Source organism: Heliangelus exortis, chromosome Z, assembly GCF_036169615.1.
Source record: "Heliangelus exortis chromosome Z, bHelExo1.hap1, whole genome shotgun sequence".
Lineage (NCBI taxonomy): Eukaryota > Metazoa > Chordata > Aves > Apodiformes > Trochilidae > Heliangelus > Heliangelus exortis.
The window spans coordinates 46,790,419-46,811,159 of record NC_092454.1 but is presented as its reverse complement, the minus strand read 5'-3'; the positions used below and the strand labels follow the sequence as shown (position 1 = coordinate 46,811,159).

The window sequence follows — 20,741 nt, the reverse complement described above, 5'->3', positions numbered from 1 at the left end:
CGTCTTACCCCTGGCGTCTCCCTAAGGCGGAAGTGAGGCTGCCCGGCCGCCGTGGCGATTGGCTGGGGAGAGTCGCCTCCTAATGACGCTCTACCCTCACGTGCTCGGTGGATCTCCTCGCGGCAGGCGCGGGTGTCGCCATAGCGGCGGCGGGCGGCGGGGGCCGGGGCCTCCTCACTCCGGGCGGCGATCGGATCGGATCGGACCGGATCGGTCTGCCCCTCCCGGAGCCCCTCCCGGAGCATCCCCGCCCCGTCCGGACCCGCAGGCAGGAGCGCGACTCGGCGACGCGGGGCCGCCGCCGCTCCGTGAGGAGGCGCCGCGCAGGCCTTGGCCTGTCCGGACGGCCCCCTCTGCGAGTCGGCCATGGCCACGTACAAACCGGTGGTGGTTCAGCAGTTCCCCAAGCTTGGGGAGCGGATCACGCAGGACACGGTCTACTGGCGGGGCTACAAGGTAGGAGGCAGCTCTGAGGCCGCCCGGATGACTCTGCAGCCGGGGGGGGGGGGGAAAGGGGGGTCTGAACTCTGCTCCCTGCCCTGGCTCCCAGTTTGTGCAGGCTTCAGTGAGAAGCGGCTCTCTTCACTCTGCCCTGAAGCCTGTTAAACAGCTTCGTTGGAAACGAGGTGGACTTGTGCCCTAATTTGGCCCAACAGACGTAGTTGTCTGGAGTAGAATTTTATTTTTTACTACTTTTGTGCAAGTAATCAAAGTATTTTAAAACTTGTATGAATGACTAAGGTTGCTTGCCTTTTTTTTTTCAAGACACATAATTAATGGGCCAGTTGTAGTGCATGAATTTGAAGAGAAACTCGGTAGAGTTGTATTTGAAAGGTAACTTTGTTCTAAGCAGAACACAGAGCTCCTGCAACATGTTCAGGGAAGAGCCACAGAAATGACCAGGAGGTTGGAGCACCTCCCCTGTGAACTTAGGCTGAAGAAGTTGGGGTTGTTCAGCCAAGAGAAGAGGAGGCTCCAAGGTGACCTTATAGGAACCTTCCAATATCTGAAGGGGGAGGGCTTTTTACACTGGTGTGTGGTGAGAGGACAAGGGGAAATGGTTTCAGACTCAAAGAGGGGAAATTTAGTTTAGACATTAGGAAAAAATTCTTTACTGTGAGACAGGGAAGGTTTGTTAAGGGAAGTTGTGGCTGTCCCCTCTCTGGAAGTGTTCAGGGCCAGGTTGGATGGGGCCTTGAGCAGCCTGGTGTGGTGAGAGGTGCCCCTGCCCATGCAGGGGGTTGGAACCAGATGATCTTTAACATCCCTTCCAACCCTTGCCATTCTGTGATTCTAAATGGGATTTTGAGCTCTCTGTTTGAATAATACGTTTTGCGTTGCCGTTTTCGTTTTTGATGGTGCGTTTATGTGCAGTTAATGATCTTTATCACACTTATTTCAGACACCTGTCCAGATAAAGGAATTCGGTGCCATAAATAAAATCGACTTCTCCCCGGTTGCTCCGTACAACTACGCGGTCACAGCCTCCTCCAGGGTAAGTGGCTTTGCCGAGGCTTTTCAGCTCTTGTCCTGCAGTTTGTGTCAGCTGAGCGAGCCTCATCTCTCCTTGTTTTGCTAGATCCACATTTATGGTCGTTACTCTCAGGAGCCGATCAAAACCTTTTCGCGGTTCAGAGATGCGGCCTACTGTGCCACGTACAGAGGTGATGGCAATCTGCTGGTTGCTGGCAGTGAGGAAGGCAGCATTCGCCTCTTTGACATCAGTGGAAAAGCACCCCTGAGACAGTTTGATGGTCACACGAAGTAAGGCAGGGGGGGGTGTTTGTGTGTGCATAGGCTTGTTTGGTGTGTTCCCCTACGTCTCCTGTGCACGTTGCTGAAAATCTGAGTCACGTTGATCTGTGTTGCTTGCAGCTGTCTTGTGAAGAGCTTACTGAAAACTGGATTTTAAAATTCAGTTCAGAATTTGGGTCGCTTTTTAAAAACTTCTGAGCGTGAACTGAGCACATGGAAGGATAAATACGTTTCCTAATTTGGGGAGGTGTCTGTTAAGATGCTGTGTAGACATAGTCTTCTGACTGCACCATCACAGAACCAGCCGTGTTGGAAAGGACCTCTGAGGTCATCAAATCCAACCCTTGACCCACTACTGCTGTGGTTACCAGACCATGGCACTGAGTGCCACATCCAGTCTCTTCTTAAAAACCTCCAGGGACAGAGAATCCACCACCTCCCTGGGCAGCCCATTCCAATGCCTGATCACCCTCATGATGCTTATAAGCATGATTTGGCTGGCAGGAAGAGAGTTCTAAAAAGTGCCTAAACAAAACCAGTGAAGAAGTACCCTAGAAAGAGCATAAATTCCATAAAAACAGACAGACAAACAACTAAAACCAACCAAACAAACAAGAAAAAAAAGCAAACGGAAGGAGTGTCTGATGGGGGCCTGGGGACATGGTTGAGAAGGAGATGGAAAAGGAGTTGTGATGCACCAGTGGGAAGGCAGTGGTAATGCTTAGATTAAACAGGTTGCAGTGGTATGGAAGACCAATATGTGGTTTATGTAGATAGAAGAACAACAAAGCACCTTTCACAGGGTAGCACGTAGGCTTACCTTGGGAGTGTTTCTGTTTGAGGTCTGTGGTAGAACAGATGTTACCTGATGACCTGACCACTAGGTTAACTATAATAAGATTTAGGGTATCTGAGTTTTCTGTTGAAGTCATTCTATAGTGGGATGCTAGGGCGATAATACAGATTTAAACAGTGCTTTTAAAGAACAAGAGTGTCCAACCCTGTCATACTTAAAATTCAATATTGGAATTTTTTTCAAAAGGACAGTGCAAGTAGACAAACCTCCAAGTAGCAAATACAGAATTTACAGCTTTTAAATCAGCCTCTAGGAGAGCTGTAAAACCTTTCAGGCAGAACCTGTCAGTGCTTAGGTTGGCATCTTCTCAGCATGACCCTTTTCTGCCTAGAAATAGAAAACCTCCAGAGTGAGGTTTGCAAGTACCAGGGGTAAATACTTTGCATTTTTAAGTTAGAATACTTTAATAAGCTCTTCACAGAGGCTAGTTGTCTAGAAACAAGTCTGTATTTTAACTTTGTGTTTTGTGGATTTTGCTTTCTAGAGCTGTTCATGTAGCGGGCTTCCTGTCAGATAAATACCGAATATTTTCTGGTGGTGATGATTACTCATCAAATCTGTGGGATATTCCGAGTGGCACAGAAATTGTCTCATTCAGTGAACATACTGACTATGTCAGATGTGGCTGTGCAAGTAAAGTGAATGCGGATGTCTTCATAACAGGTTTGATTTTTTTTTTTTTTTTTTAATAGATGCTGCTTCTTTTGGGTTGAAGAAACTGCAGAGAGATAGTGTTTGGCACAGTAGGATCGTGTTTATTGTATTTTAAAATTTGAGGATATATCTTCCTATTAAGTGCCTACTTTGTTGCTTCCTGTTTTTGCTTGCTTTTTAAGCTTGACTCTGGTGTTTGTAGAGAAACTCACGAATGGACTAATGCTTAACATCTTTTTGCTTGGGCCTGTAGGGTTAGTGGAATTGTTCTGATTGGAATTGTTGAAAAGTTTCAGGGAAATCCTGTGAATGTATGTAACCTTCAGTTTGGATTAACTGGGGTATTTTATCAAGTTTCTGGTGGAGGATGCTATTTCTGTTGTAGTTTGTAGAGTCCCAAACTGGCACTCAAAAACTAAAGGTTATGTGATGAGTTTCATGAAACCAGTTGCTTTTTATTAATCTGTGGTGAATTGCAAAAAAAAAAAATCCCCAAAAACGGCATTCTGTATTTCAGGAGACACAAGAGACTGGGTTTCATCAGGTTGTTTGATATTTATTGTTATAAATAAACTTGATTAATGGAAGGGAAAATAAAATGACGACTTAGATTACCTTTAAGGCCTGACATGTTTCTAATGTTACATTGTTTGAAGGCTGTAAATTAAGATAAACTACAAGATCTTCCAAGTGCATGGTTTCAAACTGTTTCTGTTAGTCAGGTGCTCCTTTAGATTGCAGGATGTAGCTGTTTCAGTTCCTAAAATAATTGGAGTGATGAAACTGAAGCAATTGACTGTGTTGTTCACAGGTTCCTATGATCACACTGTGAAACTGTTTGATGCACGAACAAGAAGTAGTATCATGACAATAGACCATGGCCAGCCTGTGGAGAGTGTGCTTCTGTTCCCTTCTGGTGGGCTTCTGGTATCTGCAGGTAATAAATTCAGTGAAATCAGTGAAATTTATTTTCTGTGTCCCTAACTTGAGAAATACTTCAGCTGCTGCTTTCTTGTGTGGTGGTTTCATTTGGTAATGAAGTGGTAAGTGGTTTAACAGCTGGATTTCTCAAAGATCTTCTTTAGGAATCGGTGGTGGCTGTGGGAAGGTAAGGATCTTTTTGTGCCTGGTTTAATTTTCTTGTCGTTGTTCAAAAAACCAAAAAAATTTAATGATAATATACAGACTTTAATTAGCTCAGTGCTGAAGTGAAGAAACTAAGATACTTAAGTAGTTTTGAAAGATGGAACTGTATCTTTATATTAGTGTTGACAAGGTTTTTAATCTGCTTCAGCCTTTGTGTCAGAAATCCTATAACTCAGGTTATTTTTAATGTGGAGTATGTTGAATCATTCAGCCATGCATGTAGAACAGCCTGAAAAAGAGCAGGCTTGCAGTGTGTCAGGTCCCAGGAGGCAGTCATGATGGATAGGGATGGTGAGTAGGTAGCTGTGTTACGAAGGAGGCACTGTATGACTCAGTTAAAACTTCTCCAGAGAAGTATAAATGTGTATGGGTGTGTTTCGTGTGCTTTCTTCTCACAGGAGGTCGATATGTCAAAGTTTGGGATATACTAAAGGGGGGACAACTACTAGTTTCACTTAAAAATCACCATAAAACTGTAACCTGTTTGTGCCTGAACAGCTCTGGACAAAGATTATTATCAGGATCCCTGGACAGGTTAGTATGCATCCTGGTTTTGTTGTGATTTAAATTGTTAAGGACTTTCTCAGTTTGAAAGTTACAATACATCAGTGTGAATCTGCATGATATTTTGGGCTTAAACATTTAACTGTTAAGAGATGAAACTGCTTGAGGCCAAGGTACATACTGTGATATACATTAAGCTTTTCCTCGTTATGCTGAATGTCAGTAAGGGTTGCATGTGCCACCTGGGAATGCGTGTGGGGAACTTCTTAATAAGCATTCATTTTTCTGAATCTCTAAACTGAGTATTGCAGTCTCTGTAAACTATTCTTTAATATAGTTTAAATAACTGAAAATGCATTGGTGTATACCCTTAAATAGCCTTGCCTTTTGTGTCTCTGGTGTCAGATTTTGTACCCAAGGTGCACAGGTGAAACACGTCCTTGATTTTTTGTTTGTTTTGGGATTAATGGCTGAGTACTGGTACTCAGTCTCTGAGAGATGAGAAAATATGAAGTGGTCCAAAATGACAGTGGTCTGATGTCTCTCTCCCCTCCTTCTGTACTTCCTCAGGCTTTATGATTGCAAAGCATAAGTTGAAGGATCACACTGTCTGTGTGGCTATTTGTGTCATTCATTGCTCACAATACTAAAATCCATGCTTTTACTGTAAGATAATACTCTGTTTTCACATTTGTTAAATGTATTGTTTTGTTTCTTCAACCAAATCATTACAGAGCAGCTGGATACAATATCTCTGGATTTACTTTGAGAAATTGTCAGTAGATCTTTACATTTAAATTTAAGAACAGATTTGAAGAAACACTGTTGTGTTTCCTGTTAAGCACTGCTGAAGTCTGATATTCATTCACTACATTTGTCTTCAACTTCTTTTTCTGTCCTTGCCCTGTTTTCATCTTTCTTTTAAAATGTTTTTGGGGGTTAGGGTAATACTTTCTTCTGTGTGTCTTTTACCAGCACCTTTCTGAAGAATGCTTTGTATAAATAGTCATTTTGCTTGAATGATCTATAGAATTTGAGAGCAACACAATTCCTGTAAAGGGTCTGCAATAAGGCCTTAGTAATGGGGTTCCAATCATTTTTCTTCTGTATAGGCATGTGAAGATTTACAGTACTACTTCCTACAAAGTAGTCCACAGCTTTAACTATGCCACATCCATCCTCAGTCTTGCACTGTCGGTGAGTATGTTAGAAATCTTTCTAGGCAAGATAATTATTGGTATCTTTTAAGGCACTGAAATAACTTGATTTTGCTTTCATTGCTATTGTTTATTCAGAAGAATTCTGTACATGGAAATCAGACTGGCTGAGTATATTCTTCCTCAATAAAAAATTCACTTAAGAGGTTTTAAACATAATACCTCGAGATACCAGATATTAACCATTTAGGTATGTACAAAATTAAGTGTTTATCAAGGATAGTATATATCATAGGGAAAGTATTCAGTTTAGAAAGGAAGTCCTTTGACTTTATGAAGATTGCACTCATCTTTTGCATTTCAGGATTCTTGCAAGTCTTCTTGTGTGGCAGTGATAAAAGAAGTAATTAATTTGTTGAGAAATTTCTAGCAGGGTGAGCTTGTCTTAAAAGTTGTTGGTGTCAGGTTGGCATGAAAAAGGAAGAGGAGAGAGAATGAGCATAAATAAACTTCTTTGCCAAAGCATGTGTCTTACTGTCTTGGAAACAGAAAATAAACATTTGAGTTCAAGTGGATAAGTGAGCTTCTGGCCAGAATCCTGGAGGCTGACACCAGTTTTAACACAATGTTGTCATCATGTAGTCACCCTCTTATGTAGCCTCTATATGACATTTAAAAGGGACTTTGAGGGATCTTCACTGCCTTTGCTACTTCACTGTTGTCCTGCTCTTCTGGAACCTAGAGGAAAGTGTGTATGGAGGAGGTGTCTTCACTTCCTACCTTGTTCCTTAGGGAGCTGTGGCTAAAGGAGTGTTGAATTATTGTGGTTGGGATGAAGAGTATAGAACAAAAACCACTAGCATACCCTTTAAATGTCTGCAGTAGCTGTAGTTTGGCATCTCTAGAGCTGTGTACACATGTTTTGAAACATAAACTTTAGTTTCTGTTGATTAAACCCCTTTAGTTTTAAATGGTCATCTATCAACATAAGACGGGCTCTACTGATCAAACCAAAGGCTTGGTCTAGTTCTAGGCAGTGCTTCCAGCTGTAGCCATAAGTAGATGCATATAGAAAGCTGAAAAGAGGGTGTGTATGATAAATACTGTTTTAAACTCCAGACTCATTTTCAGGTGAGAAATTAGCTCATCAGAGTGTAGTTTCTGTGTAATTCAAGGAATTTCTCTTATGTGAGCATGCTTGGTCTGTTAATAGCAAGGGGCCAGAACTCATTGTTTTATATGTGAAACCAGTATTTTTCTCCAGTGCATAATTTAAAACCATAATCATTAGCATCAAATACATTCAGCCTTTGTTGTGTAGGTGAAATTTACACCAGTGACTGGTATTTTGAACAACTTTGACTTGTTTCTCAGAAATCTTGCTGTTCTATGATGGCTCTCTCATAGGTAAAGAATGTCTGCTGTGTGGCAAGTAATAGCCAAAAGCAGTTGTACACCATTGAAAAAACCTCACAGCCTGTCACAGACAATACTTACAGAGGGATGTTGATGCACGTTTGAACTTACTTCATTGCTCAGGAATATAGTTGCTCTATATATTGGTTAAAGGTTTAAAAAATTGTGCTTATGATTGTCACCTTGAGGCCATCCCTGTTTTGAACAAGGTATTTGACAACGGGATTTTAACAGTAGTGCCTTCCAACTTAAGTTACTCTGTGATGCTGTGGTTAGAGCCTTATCACGAAGCATAAAAATTAAAAAATCTGCATGGTAGAACATCCATCATCAAACAAAACACTAGGTTCCTAACTTTGTTTTGTTTGTTTCAGCCTGAAGATGAAACCATAGTCGTAGGCATGACCAATGGGGTACTTAATGTTAAACACAGGAAACCTGAAGAAAGGAAAGAAAAGTCTCAACAGAAGAGACAACCAGCATATAGAACCTATATGAAAGGAAGAACTTACATGCCAAAACAGGTATAGGAGAATTAACAAGTATACTGAAGCACTCAGATATTTTTTTTTTTCTTTTATTGTGTGTGTGAAGTTGACGAAAGAGAAGGGAAGGGGAAGGCAAAAGACTTGTAAGCTTGCTCATAGTAATATATCTAGTTCATTGTGAGTATGTCTGTCTTACTCTGAGCTGGTCTTTCAATTCTAGGAAGATTTCTTTGTTAGTAAACCTGCAAAACATGTTTTGAGGAAATATGACAAGCTGCTGAAGAGCTTCCAGTCTTCTAAGGCCCTTGATGCCGTGCTGGAGGTAAGGCATTGGGGTTTGTCTCTTGACTTACGTGCTGTGATCTGGCACAAATATTTTTCTGTATGCCAAACTCACTTTTATTTCAACGTGTAACTAGAAAGGAGTCAAACTTGAGTGGGTTCTGTTTTGTTGACATCAGCCCTGTCCTGTGTGTTAAGCTGTTTCTTTGGTACTAAACTCCTGTTGTGTTTGTGCAGCCACCCATCAGGCTTCACACTCCTGAAGTTACGGTTGCGGTCATGCAGGAGCTGCATCGCAGAGGAACACTGAGGAGTGCACTTGCAGGCCGAGATGAGAAGCAAATAAATCTCCTTCTTACCTTTGTAGCAAGGTATTATTTTAACCTGAGTTCTCTCTGACTATTTTGAGACCTGCATTTGTTAATAGCTTTTGCCAGAGAGTTTAACAGTGACAGTGGAACAGTAGTACTCGTGAAATCTCATCTGCTTTCTGTTTCCAAGGTCTGGGATTTTACTTACAGTGCCAAACAATTTCCCTGTTAGCACAAAACATTTTGCTGGTGTGAGGCAGTGTATTTTACTTCACCAGCCATTCTACCCTCAGTCTGTTATTTTCTATCTGCTTGATTGAACTTTTGCATTCAGGTGCTGGAGGACTGAGGCTTGTGCCAGTCCTACAGCCCCTCACTGCGTTCCTGAAAGGAGGATGATAAAGACCACATGAAGTTTTTTTTGACCCTCATCTCTGACTGCTGTTCTGTGACATCTCTTCATGATGAAAAAAATTGTCCATATGCCTGCATGATAAAGCTGCATCTTGGTGGAAGGAGTGGAGTTTGCAAAAGAAGTAAAATTAGGGTGTCTTCTATTTTTGCAGACGTGTGATTGAGCCTAGATTTACTCCTGTTCTGGTGACTGTTGCAGATATGATCACTGGTAAGTACAACACAAAAAAGATTCTCAAAGCCATGTAGCTAGTTTAGAAATAAGGTAGAAAGTGATACATTTTAAAGAAACTACACATTTATGGGTGTGCTTTATATGTATGAGCCAGTGTCAAGGGAATGATCCAAAAGAGACTTTGACCACAGTCTGCACCAGCTGCAGAAAGTTCTTTGTGGTCTCTTGAGTATCTTTGATACTCCATGTTTCTATACTTACATAGTGCAAGTGAGTTTGATTCTCCACTGAGGTGAAAATAATATTTGAGGTCATAATATTGAGGTCAACAGAAACTCCTGTTTCTGTTACTGTGAGTACATACCAGTAATTAATACTGTTTTCAGAACAATGTTGAAGTTGTCTTATTTGTCCGATGTGTTGGACCTTGTGCCAGACTTCTTAAATGCATTTCTGACTAGCTAATATGATATTCATGTTTTTATAGACAGTGTGGATTCTTAAGTGACTTTCTTCTTTACAGACATCTATCATCCTGTGGTTGGGCAGTCAGCAATTGTTGACAGACAATTCTTGAAACTTCAGGAAGCCATAGGAAAAGAAATTGACTATCAAGAGGAACTGCTAGAAGTTTTGGGAATGATGGATACACTGTTTGCTTCTTTTACTAAAAAAAGAGATACTTATCTAGGAGACAAGCAAAATAATGGTCTTACAAAGATGATTGAAACAAATGCGAATAACTGAATTCTGCCGTAACAAATTTGCACACAACAGACATAATGTGGACTTGAAGTACATGGCCTGTTCTGGTAACTTTTTATTATAGAGCCTTTCAAAATAATCCCCTGCATGTTGAAGTTCTGTGTTCCAAACTGTGTTTTTTTAATAGGCTGAAGTACTAAAGGGAGAGATAGGCAGGCATTGTCAAGATTTTCCATGAAATATTTTCCAAACAATTGAATTTTAAAGTTCTATTCCAAAGTTCTGTAACTTCGAAGGAGTGCTTTGTGCATTCAGTTCAAAGTTATTGATTTAGAGAAATAGTGAAAAAATTTTCAGTTTATATTTAAAAGAAAATAATTGAATTTTGTGTAATTCTAATGTTTCATTGTCCTTATTTAAGATTAATAATCTGTCTCACATACCTGGAGATATGAATAAAACCAGGTATTCATTTGATAAACCTTGACTACACTGTTTTTTCTTGCTTCGTCTCCATTTCAGACTTCCATTAGTTGCCTGTTCAATTAAGTTACAGGTGATAGGACAAGAAGTAATGGCCTCAAGTTGTGCCAGGAGAGGTTTTAATTGGATATTAGGAAGAAATTTTTCACTGAAAGGGTTATCAGACATTGGAACAGGCTGCCAGGGCAATGGTGGAGTCTCCATACCTGGAGGTATCCTGGAGAGTCCTATAGACATAGTACTAAGGGATATGGTTAAGGTCTTGCAAGTGTTAGGCTAATGGTTGGGCTCAGTGGTCTTGAAGGTCTTGTCCAACCAAGGTGATTCTGTGAATTTATAGGAAACAGAAAAATGACTCAAGATATTTGGTCCAATAGAAGAAATATGCTTAGCAATGCTGAAAAGTTGGCTCATTCAATTTTTTTTTTAGAGTGCATATACATTTATGGACTAGAATTATGTAGAAAATAGATAATTCTTACTTCTAAAGGGAAATTAATTCAAATTAAATTAATGTAGTAAGTAAGCAAACTGCAAAAATACTTTAAGTAAAGGAACTCAGGAATTCTATTCCTTTCAATGCGCAGTAGTGCAATTTGAGTCTACATTGTAACCAGCATGTATTTGGATACTGGGATAGTGGTTTATTTTAACTTGAGGGAATGCTGGGGAAGGGTGTTAACAGTTTGGAAAGATGGTTGTACAAAAGGCTGCTCAACATATGTAGGATAACAACAGGGTAGACTTTTGTCCTTAACCTGTTTTTTTTATGTGACTTGCATTTCCCTCCCAGCCCTGGAATTTGAGGTACAATACTCATTTTCTGCAAAAGGAATTTACTCAAGTGCAGAAATATCTTGAATAATTTAGCAAGTTCCACCTAAAATATTAACAATCTTTGGTTAAGAAGTGAGGAATAGTATTTGGTCTGCCCTTAAACTAATGTGTGAAAAGTATGTGTTCATGCCTGCAGTGAAAGAGGGCTGTGTCAGGAAAAAAAGTTAAGCATCTAAAAAAACCTGGCATGCAACATCCCTTAAAAGAAAACAAGTGAATAAAGAAATATAACATTCCCCTTCATAGACTGAAAAAAAAAATAATTCTGATGTAGCCCAGATGAAGCAACCTGGCAGAAGTCTATCTGGATGGTGAACTTGGCATTGCTGTTGCCAGCAAACAGGCATCATCAGTCTTCAGAATGTCATGTCTCTGCATTTAAAAGCAAAGAAAAAAGGTTTGTAATGGTTCTAGCAGTGCTTGTGCAACACAAGCACATCTTCGTAAATACTTGATTTTATAATTGTACTTGTTTGAAATACTGCAAAGTAAGGGAGTCAGGTTGCATGGAAAAACATTAGATTTCACCAGATAACGCAGTTTTTGTTTCAGATAACATTTTTGCAGCTACATAGCAGATTTCAGCAAAGATCACACACATTTTGCAACTGAAAAACAGGCAAAATTAAAGAATCAAAAACCCCACCGTAAGTAGTTTTCAGTGCTTCTTCATTTACAGTCCCCTTCAAAATGAAGGAAAAGGCATATAGGAAATGCCAAAACACACTGTATTGTAAAAAGATGTAAGTGTAGGTTGTTATTTTAATCCTTCTATATTGTAGCTACAATGATATATATTATGATGGAAGATGACAAGTAGCTTGTTTTTTTTTTTTTTTTCTTCAATGAGGTTTACTTTTCCTCTGGAACTTATTGTGCCACAACTTCTAACACCACCTTTGGTCTTCAGGCAAGGATTATTTCTCATTTTAGTAAGCATTTTATTTTAATAAGCACTTATTAAGACTACAATTTCAGAACTTCACTTGGATAATCTTCTCCAAGCTGTGTCACTCAGAGGATGGGGGGATGAGAAGAAGAGGAGTAAAAGGAGTAGTAGCAAGTAAGTAGCAGTAATATTAGTAAGCTCAAAAAAACACCTCACTTCCTGTTTACCTGTGGTGCTTTCCCCTTTGTAACATTACTTTTTGGATGTGTATGTTGACAGCTAAGCATTCACCTAAACATTTCAATTCTTAATAATTAAGGTAGTAGTTGGCAGATCACAAATGCTTTGAATTAAGCTATATTTAAGAACTGATATATTCAAGCAGAAGCCATTCTGTACATCACAAAGAAACGCCAGTGACATACAGGTCGAGGGCAACAGTCATTACTTTGACTCCAGGATGTTCTATTGCCATCTATTTTTTTTTTTTTTCCCATTTGGTATTTAAATATGGCCTAGCAATAACGGTCTCAAGTAGTGCCGGAGGAGGTTTAGGTTGGACATTAGAAAGAATTTCTTTACTAAGAGGGTGATCAAGCATTGGAATGGGCTGCCCCGGGAAGTGGTGGACTCTCCGTCCCTGGAGATATTTAAAAAGAGACTGGATGTGGCACTCAGTGCCATGGTCTGGTAACTGCAGCGGTAGTGGATCAAGGGTTGGACTTGATGATCTCTGAGGTCCCTTCCAACCCTGCCAGTTCCATTATTCTATGACTTCATGCAATCCCAACATGTACAAAAAGCTTACTTAAATCCTTGCTTGCATGATGGAAATGCAAGAGGTGGTTTCCTCTGGAACTGAGGTATCTTAGAGTAAACTACTTAGTGCTGGAAATTATAAAAATTAAACTCTTAGCTAGTTATTTTTGTAACTCTTTCAATTAGGAAAATTTGGAATTAGAAATACTGAAGATCTACAGCTGCTGCAGATGCATTTATGCTTCACTTCTTCTCATGGATAATATGCAGTGGGGTAGCTTGCTATATTCAGTAGTCAGTGAATGTAGCAAATGAAGTGAAGCAATCCTTGTGTACGCTTCCAGCAGTGTATGCTGGGGCTGCATGTGGAGGAAAAGTACTGTAAGGTGGTTGCCAGTTTAGCTTTCCAAAGCCGTGGTTGAACCATAGCCAGCTGGTGCATTACCTTTACAATCTCAAGTTGCAGATTTGTTCTAACAAGTACAACAGAGGGAGTCCCTGCACCTTTGTACTCAGCGCTGGTGAGGCCACACCTCGAGTCCTGTGTCCAGTTCTGGGCCCCTCAGTTTAGGAAGGATATTGAGGTCCTGGAGCAGGTCCAAAGGAGGGCAACCAGGCTGGTGAAGGGACTCGAGCACAGATCCTATGAGGAGAGGCTGAGGGAACTGGGGCTGTTCAGCCTGGAGAAGAGGAGGCTCAGAGGAGACCTCATCACTCTCTACAACTCCCTGAAAGGAAGGTGTAGCCAGGTGGGGGTTGGTCTCTTTTCCCAGGCAACTCTCAGCAAGACAAGAGGGCACGGTCTCAAGTTGTGCCTGGGGAGGTTTAGGTTGGACATTAGAAAGAATTTCTTTACGGAGAGGGTGATCAAGCATTGGAATGGGCTGCCCCGGGGAGTGGTGGATTCTCCATCCCTGGAGATATTTAAAAAGAGACTGGATGTGGCACTCAGTGCCATGGTCTGGTAACTGCAGCGGTAGTGGATCAAGGGTTGGACTTGATGATCTCTGAGGTCCCTTCCAACCCAGCTAATTCTATGATTCTATGATTCTATGATACCTGCCTTTGTGGAAAGCCACCCAAAGCACACCAGTGAAAAGTTTCAGATTATTAAAGATGGACACACCGTGTAAAGCCATGAAACTCTTGCTGAAACATAAGGAGTGGTGATGGGGTTTTACTGTCTTCTTTCTCTCATGCAGGGAGGTATCTTCATGAGCTGTGCTCTGTTGCAGCAGTCCATTAGAATTCCTTTTTAAAAATCCTCTTGAAACCACGATGGGGTTAGGTGGGTTAAGATATGTCAACTAGGGGGGTTAATTGCATTAAGGACATCTGATAAGCAGGCAATAACAGAAACTTGAATTTTTTATTATGCAATGTAAGTCAGGTTGTGATCTTGTGCTCTTAACTAGGAGCTTTCAGTGCTATTTACCAGCTTGGCTGTAGCTTTTCTGTTAGTTGAACATGTGACAGATGGGCTTTGAGTATCAGTTAAGGAAAATGTTGGTCTGTTGTGTTGCTGTTTCCTACATATGTTTTTTTAAACTGTCAAAACAGGTTATTAAAATTAACGAGGTCACTAGTGTCACTGTAAAGTTATTTTCAGGTTAAAACTCTGGAACTGTAAGTGTCCTTATGGGTATGGAAAAGGAGTACAGGATGGAGAAGAAGTATGGTAATAGAGCATGCTTTCATCTCAGAAACACTCCTTGAGTTCTTGGATAAATTATTATAGGCTTAGCCATTTTTAAACTAGTAGCATTGCTCAATAAACTATTACTTTGACTTTACTGAGGCTCTGATTAGCTTACATAATACATATATACATTACATAGCTCTAACAAGCTATGATAAGCTTTAATTCTGGGATGAACACATCCACCTCTCTTTATGTTTTCTCGTCCTCTATTCACCTTTGTTTTCCTGTTTCCCAGATATTTGGGGCACTAAGAAAACACCTTCACAGTAAAACACAAATTCTTTCATGTATTACTTACGGCACCTGGGTAAACATCTTTTTGTCCCATAGCACTGGGATAAAATGCAGGGGTTTACAGAGGGAGTGAGCTGTCCATCTGCGGGGCAGGAATTAAGTTACAGGGCAGTGAGATGGGGCTTGGTGGGTACCAACCCCTCAGCACATCTCCAGGGCTCTACTGTTTTACTAGTGTAATAGGTTGTCAGAAAAGGCTGAAGAATAGCTGCAGTTGCATATTGTGTCGTTGCAGCAGTTTGAAAAGCCAAAACACGGTGTGGTCTGTCGGGATCTGCCGCATGAAACACACCTGGAGGGACAGGGCAGCGGTGTTATCAACCTTCCGTGGGCAGCCTCTTGAATGAAGGCTCCATCACCGCGGCCCGACGGGGAGGAAAGGGTAGGGCTCCGGCTGCCGTGCGGGGATGCCGACCTGAGAGGAGGTTGTAGCCAGGTGGGGGTTGGTTTTTTTTCCCAGGCAACCCTCAGCAAGACAAGAGGGCACGGTCTCAAGTTGTGCTGGGGGAGGTTTAGGTTGGACATTAGAAAGAATTTCTTTACGGAGAGGGTGATCAGACATTGGAATGGGCTGCCCCGGGAAGTGGTGGATTCTCCGTCCCTGGAGATACTTAAAAAGAGACTGGATGTGGCACTCAGTGCCGTGGTCTGATAACTGCAGCGGTAGTGGATCAAGAGTTGGACTTGATCATCTCTGAGGTCCCTTCCAACCCAGCCAATTCTATGGTTCTATGATTCTCTCCCCTCCGCCGCTCCCGCCCCGGTGCCTGCAGCCGCTCCGGCCGGGAGAGGGCAGCGCTCCCCTCCGAACCGCGCTGGGGCCGCCTCTCCCCCTCGAGGCTCTGGGGCGCAGTCGGGGCTGCTCCCGGGGGTCCCGCCTCCCTTCCCTCCTACTTTCCCCGTCAAACAACCCTGCCTCCCGCTGCTGGTGGGGCGGGCTGGCTCGGCGGCTGCTCCCCCGGAGCCGAGCACCAGCCTCCCCCTGCCCGGGGCCATCGCAGCGCCGCTTTTTTCCCTGGACCCGCGGGCTGCCGGGGCCCCGGGGGGGGGGGGGGGGGGCGGTGCATCCGCGGGGCCGGGCGCATCCCGCCAGCCTCCCGCAGGCGCGGCCCCGGCCGCAGGGAGGGCAGCGCCGCCTCCCTCCCTGGCAGAGCGGGCGGCGGCATCGGCAGAGCCTCTCCCGGGACGCCCCGCGTAGGTAAAGCGGCCGCTACGCAGGGGGCGGGAGGGTCCGCCCGACGGCACCTGCTGCACGACAGTCCCGGCCCCGGGGGGCGGGAGGGTGAGCGCCGGGGCGGTGGCGTTGGGTGCCGGGCTGCGGGTCGCCCGGTACCGTCCCCGGGTCGCACGTCGAGCCCCGGGGAGTGAGGCGCTGGCGGAGTTCTGAGTGCTGTGAGCAGGGGAAAACGCTGCCCTTGTTGGACTGTCGGGTACCGTCCAAGTTCCCAAGTGAGGAGAAGCAGGACTTTTTTCCTACATGTATGTTATGCGTGGTGATTTTTGTTTGTTTGTTTTTCTTCTTGTTTTCGTTATTTTGCTTTGAGAGCTGCTCGTGGTTGGTTTTTTTTTTTTTTTTTTTTCAGTTCTTGTCCATAAGTAGACAAGGTATTTCAGAAGTGCTGGCCTTTCTTAGCTGGAGCAAAAGGATTTTTTGGCTTACTTACTTTAGCTTCTTTAACAAGTGAAAAATGTAAAAGAAATTAAAAACTTTCTAAGGGTAAAATTGTGAGAAGCAACCTTTGAAGCAGTTTTTGGTAGCATTTTCATGGGACACTGCTGTGTGCAGCTTATAGCTGCATATTTTCAACCTGCACAGTGGTTCTTACACAGAGAAGGGGCTCTAAAATCCTTAATTTTTATGGATGTACTCGTGCCTCTGTATTTGGTCCTATTTAAAAATTGGTGTACTATATCACTATAAGATACATGAATATGATAGAAAGCCTAAGAGATTACACAAGTTTTTTCTGTTGTAGAGATAATTTGCTCTGTACCACATCTTGTGAAAATTTCAGGGGGCATTTGAGTAAGAGGCATTTTCCCCATACAGACAGAAAATGCACTGTATTCTTTGACTTCTTCAGTATGAAAAACTGACAGGGTAAAATCTTTGATGAAAGATGAATGGTGAAAATTTTAGGGTAAGTGCGTGCTTTTATTTTTCCAAAGTGGTGTTGCAATATCAAGGGCAACAAAGAAAGTGATCGTGTGTGTGCATCTTAATACTTATCTACCAGGAAATCAAGTTGGCCTTCTCAGGGGACTTCTAAATTAGACATTTCTGTAGGCACTTTGTTATTTAAGATCAGGGAGGAGTATTCCTCATCTGGATCTGAAGATGCTGCTGTTACTCAGGAGAAGTTTCTTTGAGAATAGTTCCTTTTTGGGCTGTTTCAGAAGGGTATGGGGTGTGAAATGGCCTGGCATCTTTTTGATCAGAATAAATCACCTTGAACTAGAATTTGCACCAGGGCATAGGAAGGTTAGCCTGTGACTAGTAAGTACAATGATTCAGAAGATTCAGTTCCAATACTTGGATTTGCTAGCCAGAAACCAGCTCGCTGAGTGGCCACACATCAGTCATTTGGCACCTGCACAACTCAGTGTCCCGTTTATAGATGAGGGGTGCAGTAATCTCAGAGCAGGAATGCACATTCTCTGCACCTTCTACAAGAAAGTCGTTTCACTTCTAGGGTGCTACTTAGAAGAGAAAGGAGAATTTATGTCATCTTGCACGTTTGTGCCCAGGTACTGAGACTACAGAAGTCTTAATTTGCTCCTCTCCCTCTCTCTCTCTCTCTGCATTTGAATATTACTGCATCTGTTGCATCTTCTCACTCCCTGCCTCTGGAATATTTGTATAATTTTTGTCAATCTCATTTCCTGCAATTCTTCAAGATTTACAGCATTTTAAAAAAATTACAGGTTTTTCTATTGACTAGTTTACAAGTGTGAGTTGTATATTTCAGCCTTAGCATCATTAAAACACTCTGCATTAATGATTAGAAGAGGATTGTGAGGTGGAGTAGTCATCCTCAATGTAAGCTGCTTTTATAAATACGAGAATTTTATCTCATGAGTTTTGGTATCTAAAATTTATTTCTTTCTCTTAAAGGCTGTAGTTCTGTTGTGCTATTCTAGCTGTTCATGCAGGTGTAATGCGAATTGCAAAAGCATCATTAAAAACAAGGTATATCCCAAATATACCACATATACCAAATATTGTTCAATAGTTACAGCAGTCTGGTGGATGGCCAATCCTGAGAGATGTTGAAGCATTATAGAGAACCCTGCAAAATGAATGAAATGCATTTGTAGAACCAAACATTTCTGGTCCACTTCTTTGCTACCTTGTCAGTAAACAGTACAACGGTGCTGTATGAACTCATTCAGGATTTTTGCTTTTCCTCTGGTCTCATGGCTTCACAGTGCTCAAACTAGGGAGCAGTAAATTATAAAAGTCAATGAAAAATTAATCATTAGAAAGCTATTATCACTGTCAAAATGGGCAGTAAGGGAGGTGAGACACATGTCCAGATTTTATTTTGCTTTATTGGCTGCATATTTATTGGTTACATATACTTCTGGTTTTATTTTTGTCTTTCAGTAATTTATAACCCTCATTTCACGTTTCTAAAATGTAGAGCCCCATTTTATTTTTAGCTGAAATGAAAATGTTATATTAATGATGTTAATACAGGAATGCATAAAGAATGCATTTTGCTGACATCAGGAACAGGCTTCTGTCTAAGAGGCATTTTTCTAGAGTTGTTTTAGTATTTTTATGTAAAAATCTATTTTTAAAAGGTTAAAAAATGTGACCCTTTTATGAAGACTCTAAATATTTTTCCCTGTTAAGGAGCACAAAATGGCTGTGACTTTAACGAATTAAAGAAATATGATAGCCTTGGATAGGGGGATTTTTTTCTTTTTTTTTTTTTTTGAGGAAGATTTGCGTTTCTTTTTGTCTCCATTTGTTGAAAAGAGCTCTTTTAAAAGGCATTTAGCTGCATTTTTCTGTCACTTGCAAAGTAATCAACACTTGTGCAAGCCACTTCATTATAAATTTAATAGGCAAGGGTTTGTTTTACCTCCTGGTTTGAATACTGTTAGAAGGCAGTGAAAGAGTATGCTTCGGAAACTGCTAGCTCAGGCTGTAAAATTAAACCAAACTTTGAATGAAACCAAACTTTGTACTCTTCCCATCTCCCATGCTTTAGATGTTCAGAAGAGCCAATTGTAAAAACAAAAAGACTGTGTTAAAAATCTGGGCTGTATATGTGTAAAACTCTGACTTTGGGAATTTAGTGTTTATTGGGTGTGTAATGTCAGCGTTCTATTTTTTCCTTTCATTGAATTCCTCCAAGCTCTTTTAATCATGTCCAGAGCAAGGATCTCCATGTTAAAGAACATTTCCTATCACATAGACCTGTTGTCTATGCACTGCTGTTCCTGGTGCCTGGGAAGCTGTGAGCAAGCCTTAGGGTACATACATATAACTCAGCAGAAGCTATAAATTAAAAAATACACTTTGTTTGAGTTGTGCTTGTTGAGAGAAAGTAGTGGGATGAACATTATTAATGGAAACTGGCTGATCTGTGAGCACCACACTGGATTCTCACTGTTTTTGAAGAATATTTAGATTTGAGAAATGTAAACACAGTATGTACAGTAATTTGTACCCATCTTAGAGGCCATTCCATCACGTAGCACCTACCCACCACAGACTATTGCATGGTTAGAAAAATAAAATAGTGATAATGGTGACATGTTACACAGTCAAGAAATGGAAGAGAGCTCAGTTGCACAGGCTGCTCTGCTACTGCTTAAGGAGCCTTGGAGACTGGTTACAGCTGCAGTTAAGTCAAGCTTTAACTCTTGAGTTAAGTCAAGAGTCAAGTCCCAACCAGTGGCTGCTGGGTCACAGAGCAGCATCAGAGCCCTATCTTGGGCTTCTCTATGTCTTTCTCCCACAGGTAAATGCTTTACTGACTGGAAGGAGGAGAACGTTGAGTTCTGAGTTTTAAGTTGGAATCAGGAAGTGTCCTTTTGTGTTTAGGAAAATGCTGAAATCATACAGTAGGTGCTAGGACATCAAAATAGTAGTCACAGTGTTGGCTGAAGGGTCACCTTGCAAACCAGTTGAAATGCCTGAGATTCAGATCATGATTTCCCTTATGCAATTTCTTCAGTGTGTACAAAGTAAAAATACTTGAAAACTGAAGTCTTCTCCATTAAAAAATTCCATAAAACTGCCTTCTACCTAATGTTTTATTTTCCACTGCTTTGTTTCCTTATGTTGTTCTCTTAATTTGTCTTGGTAATTGGGTAAACTAGGCTATAAAATGCTAAAATTTGTAATGTTGAAATAAATTCGATCTATGAGAGTCAAATAATTGGCAGCCAATGAAAATCTACAAAGTGAGAAGTGTTAGAGGGATTATTGAAATATCTCATGTAGAAACCCAAACTACTTCTTGATTTTCATTTCAATAACTTGAGCTGGCCAGGAGACCAGCAATACTGTTTGACACCAAGTTTAAGGGGAGATTGTAGATTGAAAAAAAAGTTAGTTACATAAAATTATTTTCAAAATCTTTGTTCTTTTTCTACCTTTACCTCTACTTGACTGAAACATAGGCTGCAAATCTCTCCTTTTCCTAGCACATCGCGGTAAATTATTTTGTTAAATTTACTGCTAAAGCGGATGCTGAGGAGGGTTTCTTCCTGTGTATAGGTGATTCCTACTACCGCTGATGTTGGCTTGAGCTCGGTATTTGTGGGCAGTGACTGAAACATGACCCGTTTGCCTGTTCGATGCCCGTCCTGCTGGTTTCTGTGTCAGAGGCACAGATGTCAGTGGGAGAGATCAGGTGTTGATGCTGGGCAGCTCAGCAGCCCCTTCTCTGTGTGG

General features: G+C 41.6%; 2 protein-coding genes across 12 annotated transcripts in view; both read left to right on the top strand.

Moving 5' to 3' along the window:
* Nucleotides 1-81: 81 nt before the first annotated feature.
* On the top strand, nucleotides 82-10,344 carry UTP15 (UTP15 small subunit processome component). Its single transcript, XM_071730595.1, has 12 exons — nucleotides 82-456; nucleotides 1,403-1,495; nucleotides 1,580-1,764; nucleotides 3,096-3,274; nucleotides 4,077-4,202; nucleotides 4,810-4,945; nucleotides 6,028-6,112; nucleotides 7,863-8,012; nucleotides 8,197-8,298; nucleotides 8,496-8,629; nucleotides 9,136-9,194; nucleotides 9,682-10,344. Exons 1-12 carry the CDS (start codon nucleotides 367-369, stop codon nucleotides 9,903-9,905), a joined length of 1,563 nt encoding a protein of 520 aa, XP_071586696.1. The 5' UTR covers nucleotides 82-366; the 3' UTR covers nucleotides 9,906-10,344.
* A 5,614-nt stretch (nucleotides 10,345-15,958) lies between these two features.
* Nucleotides 15,959-20,741, top strand: part of ARHGEF28 (Rho guanine nucleotide exchange factor 28) — a 127,616-nt gene continuing 122,833 nt past the window's right edge. For 10 of the 11 annotated variants that reach the window (XR_011723155.1, XM_071729975.1, XM_071729976.1 and 7 more), the window contains exon 1: nucleotides 15,959-16,025. The gene's annotated coding sequence lies outside the window, so the exon portion shown is untranslated. The remainder of the gene's footprint in view (nucleotides 16,026-20,741) is intronic. The other variant, XM_071729981.1, reaches the window with a different exon arrangement.

What these genes read in the sequence shown, in the direction of transcription:
- UTP15 (XM_071730595.1), top strand. Translation starts at nt 367, where the DNA reads ATGGCCACGTACAAACCGGTGGTGGTTCAGCAGTTCCCCAAGCTTGGG. An exon ending in CGGTCACAGCCTCCTCCAGG is followed by an intron (nt 1,496 to 1,579) that starts GTAAGTGGCTTT and finishes TTGTTTTGCTAG; the next exon opens with ATCCACATTTATGGTCGTTA. An exon ending in TCCTCAGTCTTGCACTGTCG is followed by an intron (nt 6,113 to 7,862) that starts GTGAGTATGTTA and finishes TGTTTGTTTCAG; the next exon opens with CCTGAAGATGAAACCATAGT.